This window comes from Sebastes umbrosus, chromosome 10, assembly GCF_015220745.1.
Source record: "Sebastes umbrosus isolate fSebUmb1 chromosome 10, fSebUmb1.pri, whole genome shotgun sequence".
NCBI lineage: Eukaryota > Metazoa > Chordata > Actinopteri > Perciformes > Sebastidae > Sebastes > Sebastes umbrosus.
The window spans coordinates 24005129-24019193 of record NC_051278.1 but is presented as its reverse complement, the minus strand read 5'-3'; the positions used below and the strand labels follow the sequence as shown (position 1 = coordinate 24019193).

Here is a 14065-nt window from a genome sequence, read left to right as displayed (position 1 = left end):
AAACTGGTGTGTTAAGGGTGACAAGGGGTAAAAATGAAGTAAGGTTGATGTCCATTTATCAAGACAGTCTTCAATGGCAAGATGTGATTGGGTAAAAGACACTTCCTCTGACTCAACATGTCTTGCAAATAAAATTCCCCAAACCACTTCTTCATCTTTAGAGTCCATTTTTCAATCTGGTTTACTTTCTTCTGGGCTGCTACATGTTCATTATGAGCAATGGTAGCTGAGCGCACATCAGTATCACTTCCAGTTTGTGAGCCCTATAATGGATGAATTTGAAACATGTGCTTTCCAATACCCATACTACCATACTATTTAGTGTGCCAGAAAAAGATTTAGTATGCCCCAATACATAGTATGTCAAATGGAAGGTTTGAAAATGACAAAACTTTAACTTAATGCAAATAAGGGAAAAACTCACCTGTGAGTTCTGTAGTGATCTGTAAACACACTGAAGGTGGTAGTATAGGGTTAGTTGAACACGTGTGCAGTGCATTGAAGGCTAGTTGCAGCACTGGCAGTAATGTCGGTGAGACAAATGAAAGGCAGCAAATACGAAGTGATTGGTATTTAAATAATACAACACAAAATTATTGAAAAAAATGGTTGCTGGATATAACTAACATCGGTCGATTGATTTTGCATTTAAACTTCAGGTGTGAGGTGCTAATTTGTGTTTATTGATCATGCCATTTTAACATCAACCAGCTGTAACATTGTTTAAAATGTCCACGAAAGATGGAGGGCATTGGGTCTTTAAAAGAAAGAACAAAAAAACGTGGAAGTAACAACAAAAAATGTTTTCTGTCCCCATCATATCCTTGCAAAAAAAGATCATCTTTTACATCAGTAATTTGTGGAGTCTTAATGTTTAGTCAACTAAGACCAGTTTCTTCCTCCTGCCCCTTTTTCACGTGAGGATCAAGAGTTGAGTTATTATTATTGTATGAGTCAGTATATTATGGACAGCATTTATACGCAAAATACTGCCCAACTGGCATGTATCATTCCAACAGGACAATCTTGGTTGCGGCAGCTTGGCCACCAGGCAGGTGCAGCTGCTGGGTCGCAGGTGAGCTCTCGTGAATTGTTTTAAATGGCTGGCTGTAAGTTTGTAAGCTGATTAAAAAATGAATACATAGGGAAGATTTTGAGATGGTGTACAGATACACTATGAGTATTGCTGTTGTGCCATGAATGCACCGTCTTATTCGCTGCAGGAAATTCCTGAGTTGTGTAAAGCTACAGAAACTCGTGAGGTTTTGAAATAGCTTGCGGTAATAGCTTACTGGAAGTGGTAGCTTCTTTAAAAAAACACTGTAATAGTGGAAGTTCATTAAGGACGATGTCTCCATCATGCAGTATTACATACAGGAAACATTATCAAATTACTCTCAGCCCTGGTATCTGCTTTATTTAGCTCTACAGTACAAATGTTTGTGAAGCAGCTTTTTTCCGACATGAATGTTGTAAAATGAGAACAAGACTAACAGATGAAGATTTAAACTATTTTAAAAGCGTGGACCTGAATGGATACATTTCAGCATACACCTCTCAATGGATCATTATCAAACGTGATCTATAAAATGATGATAAGCTTTTGATTTGTGAAGGGAGGTGATGTGTGAAACATGGATGTGTGGACACAGAAAATGAATATAAGAAAAAGGTTGTATTTAAGAAGTGGCTGTTTTTTAATGAGATACGGTACACTGAGTGAGCTTTACACATTTAAGATGTTTGGAAACATGGAAACCCCGACACTGTGTGTCAAGGTTATGTATTAATGTGAGCTTAAGGCCTAATAAATAATACAGTTAAACAGTTAAACCCCAGATTCGTGTTGTCAATGGTATAACGAAACACTTGGCAATCAAACATCTTCTTTGAAAAGTATGTGGAAGAGGATAAAGTAGTGCGAAGGTGTAACAAGCAGGGGTGATGTGCTAAGCCAATGTGCTGTATGTAACATTCTCATCATTTGCTTCAACCTGTTGGGAAAAAAAAGAAGTAAAAATTACAAGGAAGGAAGAAGAAAAATAAATGTTCTAAGTCTGGGAAAAAAAGTGAAATAGTAAAAAAAAAAAAAAAAAACGTAATAATAGTATATGACAGTCAGCATGAGACTCGGTTTTCTTAATATTTACCCTTCGTACACGTTGTGGCCTCGTGGTAACCACGGAACTATACGTCACGTCCACATCACTCTCAGCATGTGACTTCTGGGTAAAGATATGAAAGAGAGGACTGAGCACATTCTGTTTTTGATGAATTACACATTGGTTTATTTAGTTACAGTTGTGAATGGTAAAATGAGATATTATATTAAAGGGCGGGTCCAGCTGTGTTCTGTTGTTTTTTTTTTTAAATAGAAATAATGTGAACGCTAGCACTAGCTGAGTCAAAGTTAGCTGTGCTAAGTTTGGAAATAACTGAAAGGGTTAGTTTGGATTTTTTGAAGTGGAGGTAAAATGGCTGTTTTTGTGAATGTAGTCTGGTGGCTTTGAAGAGAGCAATACAATGGCTTCAGTTCCCCGTCAGAAAGGGCTGTCTGATGGCGAGGTAAAGCGGCTGTGGACGGGAGCAGCAGAAAAACGTATTTTAGAAAAAAAAACAAAAAAAAGCCGTTCACACTTCAAAATGAAAAATCATAATAGGAGGAATTAAAATAATAGGGACACTGCTCAGTTAAGTCTATCTGATAATAGTTACTGTAATCTCTATTTTATCTAATAGACATGCTGTATTAACGGTACAGTGTTGTTCTGATGAACTTCTGCAAAGTGATAGCATATTCTTTGAAAATTTTAAACTTCAATTCTCACCTTACAACTATGATCTAAACTTAAACAAATGAGCACTCTCACACGTCTGCCTTTATACTGACGTTCCTTAGAGCCTTCTTTGTGAAAACCTGGGATATAAATAAGTGAATCTTACCGCTGTCATGGCAGATGATGTTGCTTTGGTCTGCTCTAAACGTGAAACAGTAAAGACTTCTGTTACTCTCAATGCACAAAATAATCTACATAAAAAATAAACATTTAAGAATTAAAAACACATTTGGTATGAATTGGATTTATCAATGTTCAGCATAAACTTACTGTGTCTTTTCAACATAAACCAGATGAACAAGGCCACCATTACAATGAAGATCAACACGCTCAAAGAGATGATGAATCTCTTTAGTTCAACCGAAACACTGCAGCAGAAATAAATAAACAAAAGCACACAATGTAAAGTAAAAAAACAGAAGTCATCATCGTTATTCCATACTACAACTCATATAGTCTTAAACCTTGGTTATAAATAGAGCTGTCAATAAATTAAAATATTTAATCGCAAATTAATCACAAATTTTTTATCTGTTCAAAATGTACCTTATTTGTCAAGTATTTAATAGTCTAATAAACATGGGAGTGGACAAATATGTTTGCTTTATGCAAATGTGTGTATACATTTATTATTGGAAATCAAATAACAACACAAAACATTGACAAATATTGTCCATAAACCCTCACAGGTACTGCATTTAGCATAAAAAATATGCTCAAATCATAACATGGCAAACTCAAGCCCAACAGGCAACAACAGCTGTCAGTGTGTCAGTGTGCTGACTTGACTATGACTTGCCCCAAACTGCATGTGATTATCATAAAGTGGGCATGTCTGTAAAGGGGAGACTCGTGGGTACCCATAGAACCCATTTACATTCACATATCTTGAGGTCAGAGGTCAAGGGACCCCTTTGAAAATGGCCATGACAGTTTTTCCTCAACAAAATGTAACGTAAGTTTGGAGCGATATTTAGCCTCCTTCTTGACAAGCTACATGGTTGGTACCAATTGATTCTTTAGGTTTTCTAGTTTCATATGATGATATCTTCACTCTAGCTTTAAAAGTAAGCCCACTACAACCTAAAAATCCCAAGTTGTGTTAATGCGTTGAAGAAATTAGTGGCATTAAAACGATTTTTCATTGATGCATTATTATCGCATTAATAATGACAGCCCTAATTATTTTGTACTCCTCTGTGCACTGCAAGTTGTTTATCACTATTCAGTTACATTTGACATAATTACTTCTCTAAACATGAAATTAAATGTGCATTCACTTTTAAAGGAATGAAAACAGCATATACATTAAAAAAATGAGTTAAAACACATGGCTCGTATACATTGAGAGTGTATAAACTACATGAAAATAGAAATGAGGATTATATTATTGTGAATTTATACCTAATAATTAAGCACAGTAAACTCAATATACATGTTCTGCAGATAAGCTTAAAGGTTTTTCAATGCCCTTATATAACAAACAGACCAGCGCTTCTTTGCAATGTATTGACGCTATGCAGAGGTGGATCAGAGTTTGCGAGTGATTGACAGCTGCCTCCGTTGAATGAACAGACAATAGGAACGCTCTCTCTCTGAAATGACCTGTGATTGGCCAAAGTCTCCCATCACTGGCTGGATTTTTTAAAGCTTGAAAACAAAGCCATGAGGAGGTGCAGAAATTTAGTTTTCTCTCAGAACACTTGAATTACAATATGCTGAAAGGTTATTATGACATTTTTGGCCAATGATGCCAAAAATATTCTGCATGTTTAAACACATTTTAAACCCAAAATGAAGCAGTGGCCGTTCTTATAATCTTCACGAATGTGCAAATCATCTATGCACCATAAATAAAAAGAAAAGAGAAGATGGGGAAAATGCAAAAAACAACATCAGGACAGTGGCGTTTCAGCCAGAAGAGATGAATATATTACAAGACAAGAAAAAGGAATGGAGGAGGACGACAACAGAAACTGGTAGATCAACTGCTGAATTCATTTGTGCATTATTCATTTCATATTCTTATTTTTTATTTTTAACATTATCCTTCATTTTACATCAAACGTCACTTAAACAACATCACTGTTCAATATAGTACAGACTATAATGAACAAAAACAATAAAAACTTCAATGAAACATGTTATTTTTGTTCCTCCTGCAGGTTCTGAAGCTTCTTAAGATGCTCTTTAACCTCCTACGAGTCGATAGGATCATTGCTAAGAGGTGAATGCTTTTGTCGAAGCTTTTGGGAAACACTTCTTCAGCTTAAGCAGGGTCGTAAGATGGATATTGCAAACGTCTTAGCTTTAAGATGCTTTTGGGAAACCAGGACCAGTTCAGCACTTGTTTGAAACATTTTGCAGCTATTCAGAGGAGAATAAAAAAAGGAGAAGGTGTAAACCCTCAAAATTAAAAAGAAGTAAGAAGTTGTTGCAAAACCAAAGAATAGATGGCAACACATTGCAACACTATCATCTAAGAAAAGAGTCCAGTGATAGACAGGCAGATAAGATGTAGGGTTAACATGGGGTTACAGGTTCTGCTGGTGCTGGGCCAACCTGCTATATGTTACATCCTCATCTTTTGCTTCAACCTGTTGCAGAACAGAAGAAAAAATGACAATTAGTAAGAAAGATTAACGATAAAGCAGACTAAGAATCAACCGCCACACTAGCAGTGTGGCTAAGAAAAGCTACACTATGTATGTGAGCAACAGTGTGAGACTGGGTCCTTAAAATTTAAAGTTTGCACAGTTTGTTGTTCGACAGTAACCACAGAGCTGTACATCACGTCCACATCACTCTTAGCTTCTGACCTCTGGGTAAGAAAGAAGAGACAGATGTGAAACAGATCGATTGAACAGTTAAACCTTTTTTAGTTTTTTGCTTCATTCAAATACAAATGTGTATGCTGAAATAATAAATGCTATTTGAGTGTGTCTTTTTGTGTGCTTATGTTGTGTAATACAGGTTGTGGTTTAATTGGTTTACGGCTACCTTAACTGAAGTTTTTCTCATGTGCGTAACATTGCTGTATGTTACTTCCTCTTCAGCCTGATGAAGGAGCAAACCAAACGTTATTTAAATAAAGGCTAAACACCATTTCATTAGACTAGATCTGATTAGATTACATCAACATGACCACCTTTGTTAAAATCGAAATCATGAACCATTTCATGAAAATACTTCCTTTTTAAGTTGAACACATGAGAGGAATTAGAGTTTACTAAAACCTTATTTTATACAATAGTCCAAAGAAAATACTAATAATTCTGAGGTGGGTCTTACTTAATAAAAAAGAAAAGAAACATAAGGTTCAGCCAATAATATTCATACAGTCACTTACCGGGCTGAAGTTCTTCTCTTTTTCTTAACAGTACTGTATGTTACTTCCTCTTGAGCCTGTGTTGAAGGAGCAGAGGACAGAACATGAATGGCAACCAATAACCATAATTGATTTATTCATTAAACCTATTACTGTATGTGTGATCACAGATGTGCTCAGTTAAGATTTTATCTGTCAATGCTTACTATCCCTTACAAAAAAGAAGTCTATTCAAGTATGCTATTAATATACTTCTTTTAAACTTAAAATGAGAGTGTATGCTTTCAAAATTACTTTTTACTTGTACCTAAATTTAACAAAATTATACTTCAGTATACTTGGCTTATACTGAAAAGTATATTTTACTGAGTACTATGAGTTCACTTAAAGGGACTCTATGTAAGAATCAGAAATTGCTTGTTAACAGCGACACCTGTGAACGTTAAGTCAACGAACTACAGCGTCCTGTTGCTCGCGCTTGTGCTCGCTCTACATAGACTTGAACGAGCATTAATCAACACGGTGAGGCGACACACATCAGCTAAAACCACAATATCACTCTATAGTTCACCTGCTTGGCAGTAATGTTAGCTGGCCAGACGAAGGTCTCTCCATGAATCGATGCTTATTCTGTGTTTTCCTGCTTCAGCCTCCCGACCGTGGTCAGAAGGCACAGGGGAGACACCGGAGTTTTGGTCGGAGACGATAACGTTACTCGCTCCAGATCCCCGTCCCTTCACTCAGGGTTATACTAAGTATGCTATTAGTAATACTTCTTTTAAACTTAAAATAAGAGTGTATGCTTTCAGATTACTTTTTATGTACCTACCTATACCTAAACTTAACAAAATTATACTTCAGTATACTTGGCTTATACCGTCAATTATACAGAAAAGTCTTAGTGTACTTGGCTTAAAACTTGGAAAAGTATACAGAAAAGTATATTTTGCTAAGTATTATAAGTTCACTTAAGAAAACGTAGTATACTTGCAGTAAAAACTTTTAAACTAATAGGTTACGCTAAGTATATAACTAGTAAACTAACAGTATACCTATAAGTTCACTTGTAGTATAGTTCATATTATAGTTGCAGTACAAAATACAACTTGGATGTAAACTAGTTGTGTACTCAAAGTTTATTACTCTTTCATTTAATGTATACTTTTATAAACTAAAAAGTGGGCCAATGTAGTCCCAAGAAGTATTGAAGTAGTACACTTACAAGTATACTACTAGTATATTGATATTATTATACTTGTTACATAAAGTATACTTGGGAATAAACTTTAACTATACTTAAGTTTACTTTATAAAATAAACTTAAAGTATACTTTTTTATATAAGGGATATTCTCCTATTAAAAGATACATAAGACTGATATTAAAGCAGCAACAGGTAGAAATGGAGCAAATATGCTTAAAGGGACTGTTTGTAACTTTTTACACATGTGCTTGCATATGCGCGCTCGCGTGTGGCTGCGCTGTTCAGACTCAGACTCCAACACAAACTACACAGAAGCACCAAAACCACAAAGTTATATCTAGTGAAGCCCGTCTTGCAAAACCGTGTTGGCCGGAGTCTCTGCTCCTCTGCCTGCTTGCCTTCACTCAGCTTGCCCCACGCTATGTATGTGCTCGCTGACACCTGTGTGCCGCCTGCGCTTCTCAGTGGCGTGTCATTCACCCTCTCTCATGTTGACACCGGGGCTCTGTGCTGCTGCTGCCTGTAGACATGTCAGCATCTTCCCCTTCTCTTTATCTCTCTCGCTCTCTCTCTCTCTGGATGGGATTTTTGCTCATCTGAATATGAAAGGAATGAAAAGTGTCTTTGGCCCTGCTCAGTAGTACATGGTATTGCATTATGCATAATTGACTTTTTGAATTCGCCCACTACTTGACTCTTGAATACACAACTTATTTACCTTCTCTGCTATCTCCAAGTCTCAGTATATCAGCCAGCTCGTAACCCCCCCCCCCATTTAATTATCAGATATTATTTGCGATGAGTGCTTGTGCTCAAGTAGCTGTTTAGATCGTCCTTCCTCAAAGGCATTTTATGTGCATACAGTTCATATTTCTGTCTGTTTTTCCTTCACTCTGCTCTTTCTATCTGTCTACCTATCCACCTATCAGTCTAACCTTTCTGTCATCTTTTCAGTGTACAGGTGGATACACCTTAATACTAATCTGCACACTTCATATACCTTCACACCCCCTTGGCATTTCTCAGCAGCTTACAACCCTCAGGCAGAGCCACTTTGTAGGGAAGTGATAACATGTCAGCTCTGCCTCTTCTTGGCAATCACACCATGCAGCCCGCTGCTAGCTCCTCACAGGACTTCATACCCCACTCACTCAAAGTACAGTACGAAAAAAACCTATGAATAGGTCAGCACAGGTTATCCAGCCCCAGTGCTCCAGACCTGAGATTTACCAAAGCTGCAACCATCAAAGCTGAAGGCTCCGAGAAAAACATAGTGTTTTTTGAATATTTGTGAAAATGCTCAGAATTTCTGCAGAAAGTCATTGGCCCTCATGCAAGAACTATTTGTACAAATAGATTTGATCTTAAGGGGCACATATGAGAGAATTTGTCACAAATCTTCACTATTTTCTCTTTTCAAATTTTCTTTTAGGAACGAACACAGTCCACCTTTTCTCCACAAAAAAACATTTATCTGACGTATAACTTGGGCTGTCAATCCATTAAAATATTTAATCGTGATTAATCGCATGATTGTCATAGTTAATCGCGATTAATCGAAACAATTATTTGCACATTTTTTATTTGTTCAAATGCACCTTAAAGAGAGATTTTGTCAAGTATTTGATACTCTTATCAACATGGGAGTGGACAAATACACTTGCTTTATGCAAATTTATGTATATATGTGTTATTGAAAATCAATTAACAACACAGAGCAATGACAGATTTTGTCCAGAAACCCTCACAGGTACTGCATTTAGCATAAAAAATATGCTCAAATCATAACATGGCAGACTCAAGACCAACATTCAACAACAGCTGTCAGTGTGTCAGTGTGCTGACTTGACTATGAGAAAAAGCCATGCTGTGATTTGGTACCAAAACCCTAACCCAGTATGCAGAAATATTCAAATACACCATTTTTATAATAGGCGATAACATATTTATACTGCATGCAAAAAACTGCATGGTATTGCCCCAAACTGCATGTGATTATCATAAAGTGGGCATGTCTGTAAAGGGGAGACTCGTGGGTACCCATAGAACCCAGTTACATTCATATATCTTGAGGTCAGAGGTACTAATGGATTCCTCCGTTTTTTTAGCTTTAAAACTGAGCCTGCTACAACCTCCGAAAGATCAATTGTGTTACAGAAATCAACTTAAATGAAAGTAAATAACTGAAATAAAACGTAATGTGGAATTGACGCTCCATTCGCCATATCTGCGTGAAGTGCGGCATGGCTTGCCAATTTACCACATCGTTTATTTTATGTTTTGTTTTTCTTTGATTGTGGATTTAATGGTTTTACCGGCATCTTTTGGCATGGCAACAACAGTTCAGTAACTGCTAGGGAAATAATCTCACTCCGACAGCCACCTCAGGTTTTGCAAGCCTGTCTAGGGAAACAACATCCTCTATTGCACCTGACAGTCTAACATTACCTATTGTATAATATTCTGTCATCTATCTCGGTGATTGTCACATCCCCTTGACTTCCTTCCGACATGGACTGCTTTGCTTTAGAAAGCCACATGAGCATCTTACTTCATGTCAATCTCTTCACTACATGTATTTTGTCTGCTGAAGGTGTGAAGTTCTTATTTTTACTCTTGGGAATGGCTCTTGTGAATGGCTGGCTTGTTCCACTCCATTCACCCTATATAGCAATTTGGAGACATTGAGTATGCTAATGATCAAATCTCATGAATGCAAACCTCCTCATGAACAGGTGGTGTTAATCAGATTGGAAATAGCAATTTAAGTTTGTGCAGTTAAGTGAGTTTGGCGAATTGGGCTGGGAATGACTCGTACGACCAAATCTCACAGACAAAAGGTAAGAGAGATGTAGGATAGCAATACGAAAATGTTTTTGCATTTCTTAGGTGAGTTTGGGGTTTCAATGACTTATGTCACAATTTGCATATGGTCTGCCAGGTCTGGTGGGGATTTTGAAAGTGATTATCAACACAGCAAGACTCAGAAAGAAGTATTGTGGGTGCAGTTTTGCCTTTGATTGGAGGGTCTTTCAACCTATAAAACTCTGGAGTGATTGATAGTTGCTTCCACCTCAGCTTCACTCAGGCTCCACACTGAGGCCCAAATTTGTTTTTCTGGCTGCAATAACTGCCAAGAATGGTTTGAGCAGAAAACCCTGCTTCAGGCTTCAGACATGCTACACATGAGGCCGACTTTACCTGGCCTTCCCATCAAAACTAGGGTTCTTCAAATACCTTTTTTGTTATATTTGTTGAAATTCTCATTACATACCGACAGCAAGCGACTTTCTTGCTAGATTTAACAACTTTCGGAGCTAGCGCTGCTAGCTACTTTAATGTGAAAAGAGTTGGCAACACTGGACTAAATTTTTCGGTTGGATCATTTTAAAAATCTAGTGTATTCTTGCCAGTTTCTCAGCAATACCAACCCTACCTTTAAAGGGACTGTTTGTAACTTTCAGAAAGGCTTGTTAACAGCGACACCTGTGGCCGTTAAGTCAACGAAAGTCAGCGTCGGGCTCACGCTTGTGCTCGCTCTAAATAGACATGAACGAGCATCGCTCAAAACAGTGAGGCGACACACGTCAGCTAAAACCACAATATCAATCTATATTTCACCTGCTTGGCAGTATTGTTAGCTGACCAGACGAAGGTCTCTCCATGAATCAATGCTGATCCTAGAAGCAGGAAGAGAAACGTTATCGTCTCCCGACTGCGCCCGCAGGGAGACGCCCGGTAGGAGACGATAACGTTTCTCGCTGCGGAGCCCCGTCACTTCACAAGACACGGAACACCTCTGTTGGTCTGGAGGAGCTGCAGCAGTTATTTCTGCACAAACGTCCACTGTACATTCACTAGATATTCTGAAGAGCTACTACCTCTCCTGCAGTGTGGAGTGAACGCACGTTCACGTGTAGAGGTGGAGCGAGACAGTGAGAACGCACGCGGTGTGTGAGTGAAAGCAAGCAGGCAGAGGACGCAGAGACTCCGGCCACACGCGAGTGCGCATATGCAAGCGAGCGCGCATGGGATCCCGACCCGGTAGATTTATGCTTGTAAAAAGTTACAAACAGTCCCTTTAAATGGTGGACACATTTAAAGTATATACAGATACAGCAAGCAATATCAACCAAAGGGCTGACAATGATGATTTCTTGCATAACCGTTTCATACGTTGACCAAATGAAGATAAGAAATCCAATGAAATGATTTCTCGTCCTTCACATCATCCACCATGTCAAGCAGTGGCCTATACAGCAGGTACTTGAATAGTCACACACCAGTTGTACTCAAAAACCTGTATCATACACACATTAATCTCAACCACAGCCACTTAGCAGCAAGAGAGTTGTTAGTGTGTGTGTGTGTGTTGAATATGGTAGGGCTGGACAGCCCGAATATTTGACTTTTCACTTGATTATTCACTCGTTGTGTAGGTAGTCGATTTACAAAAACACTCCCACCTCTGGGCTGTTAATCTCCAGAACAGACATCAGATTGCTGAAAAGTGAATTACAAGTGAAGGCACACACATTTAGTGTCAACCTTGGTCCCAATGAATGGCACATTTATTGTTTTTTAGAGTCACATGTTGAGCTGTGCTGCATCTCACTGTGCTCACATTGCTCAAGGGCTCTCTGCTGTGTTTTTGTCTGCCTTTACCTGAGCCAAACGGGTAATCTATTTATGTGAAGGCCACATTAATGAATTGGTTCCCATCACTGTAGAGCACAGGGTGGCTTGATGCTCCTGGATGCTACAGAGACCACAATTACTCCGTGACAGGCCAACACCTAGAGGGAAATTGATCAGAAGTCATTTAGTAATATCCAAACAACACATTATTCACGCATCAATAACTGCACTGTATTTTTTGTGAAAGGCTTTGTGAGCACATTGAGTTAGTTTCACTGCAGCACACTCTGAACAATACTATCTCTCAGGATGGTGTGTTATATCACCCTTTGTCCAGGAGAATGGCTCGAATTTTTACCAGAATAATTCTTAACTCGAGATGCCCTTGGGGATTGTTCGTCTCCAGAGATAGCAACTGTTGCACTCAGGATGGATAGACAAATCTTTATTGTCCTTGAAGAACGTACTGTTTGCACCTTTGTTTGCCTCGGAAACTTTGAGAGAGGTTAACATATATTCTATAGCCGGGTCTGAAATTAACCATTTCACTGCCTGCCACCGTGGCAGGCAAGTATTTTTTTTGTCTGCCGCTCAGAAATTGTATCTGCCACTTATGAAATCTATGCGCTAGATGAAGGAATACAATTTTAGACCTGATGTCGTTCAATGTTTGATATATTTTACACAAAAAACATTATATGCGTGGTAAATTCCAGTTTTTGAATTACACTGTTGCTTGCTTCCAGCAGAGCCTTATCTCTTGGGGGTGGGAGGGTACTGTACATAGTACTGTACTGTACTTTGTTACTGTCATCTATAGTGGTTATTTGCATTAAACATAATTCAAATGATTAGGAAATAAACAATTATTTAAGTATTTTTAAATAAATATTTGTTCTGATTAAAAAAAATTTGGCATCAGTCATTTCAATCATGTATTATAAGCTGCTAAGACATAGTGTTAGGAAGTTAAACAGGTCATGATTCCTTCTCTATTGTCTATGATATATTGTTGTGAAAATATCTCCTTCAAACAACTGTATTTATTCAAGTGTCTCACCAAAAAACTACACATCATGAACACATCATGAAAGTTTGAATTTACCTTCGCCCAATAGTCATTTTTACAGAACAGAGCTTGAACATACCATAATGGAACTTAATGGAACCTACATTAACGTTAGTAGCTTCAATATTTAGCCATGCAGGACTGTGCTGCCCACCAGTCATCACAGTTAATTTAACATTTGGTTAATTTAACATTAGGTTAATTAGTTTAACGTTAACAATCGACTAGGGTGACTACAATATTCACAGCACCGTGGATCAAGTGTCATCGTTACCAAGCTCTTTCGAGCGGTTGAACCAACAAATCTTAGAGACTGTGAAAGCCTTTAACGAAGAAGGACTGAAAGACGGAGGGACAGATAGACGGACGGAAGGACGGACACCACGTTGTCGCGGGGGTATAAAGATTACTCAAAATGATCGATTATTAAAATAGTTGTTGATTAATTTCCTGTTGATGGATTGATCGTTGCAGCTCTACTTACCAGGTTTTTCAGGAAGTTTATCGACTGTGAATCTTCAGACGCAGATGTCTGCTATATAGGAAGTAAAGTTTCCCGTCGCCGACCAACAGTCCAAACCTCAACATTATTACTAATAAATTAACAAATTAACATTTATTCAGAGAGGCAGACATATTGACATTTTATTTGACTGTTTATTTTATTTTTAATTAAGTTTTATTTTAATATATATTTTGTTGGAGAAACCTGAACACCAGGAGAAACCCCTTAGTGAAATATGATAGATTGAAGTTTTCTTAATGATGATGGGTGATGGGGGTGAGGGGGCGGTTGAGACAGGAAGGTGAGGTAGATGAGGAGGGAGGTGAAGGGGGTTGGAAGAGGGAGCTACTCTTCTCCAACGTGAGCTCAATTGTCACAGTCGTCTTCTTTTTCTTCTTCTTCTCCACCTCCTTTTCTCCCACTACCTCTTCCTGCTGTGCTTCCTGTTTCACCACAGCTTCATGCTCCATCTCTTGCTGTAACAC

General features: G+C 38.1%; 2 protein-coding genes and 3 long non-coding RNA genes across 6 annotated transcripts in view; 1 reads left to right on the top strand and 4 right to left on the bottom strand.

Annotated features, from left to right (window-relative positions):
* LOC119495339 overlaps positions 1-14065 on the bottom strand; it is a 296329-nt gene that overhangs the window by 135171 nt on the left and 147093 nt on the right. The window lies entirely within an intron of this gene.
* Positions 1674-3424, bottom strand: LOC119495357. The gene is made up of 4 exons (XR_005208457.1): positions 3108-3424; positions 2944-2978; positions 2151-2225; positions 1674-1994 (listed from the first exon to the last, which is right to left on the bottom strand). It is a non-coding gene; the product is annotated as an uncharacterized LOC119495357 (long non-coding RNA).
* LOC119495368 lies at positions 4849-5897 on the bottom strand. The gene is made up of 2 exons (XR_005208468.1): positions 5838-5897; positions 4849-5434 (listed from the first exon to the last, which is right to left on the bottom strand). It is a non-coding gene; the product is annotated as an uncharacterized LOC119495368 (long non-coding RNA).
* On the top strand, positions 12945-13962 carry LOC119495364. The gene is made up of 2 exons (XR_005208465.1): positions 12945-13472; positions 13563-13962. It is a non-coding gene; the product is annotated as an uncharacterized LOC119495364 (long non-coding RNA).
* Positions 13754-14065, bottom strand: part of LOC119495341 (myosin-4-like) — a 108506-nt gene continuing 108194 nt past the window's right edge. The window contains exon 16 of one of the 2 annotated variants that reach the window (XM_037781710.1): positions 13754-14048. In XM_037781710.1, coding sequence (XP_037637638.1) covers positions 13835-14048 — 214 coding nt within the window. In that variant the 3' untranslated portion in view covers positions 13754-13834. Of the gene's footprint in view, positions 14057-14065 lie in introns of both variants that reach the window. The other variant, XM_037781711.1, reaches the window with a different exon arrangement.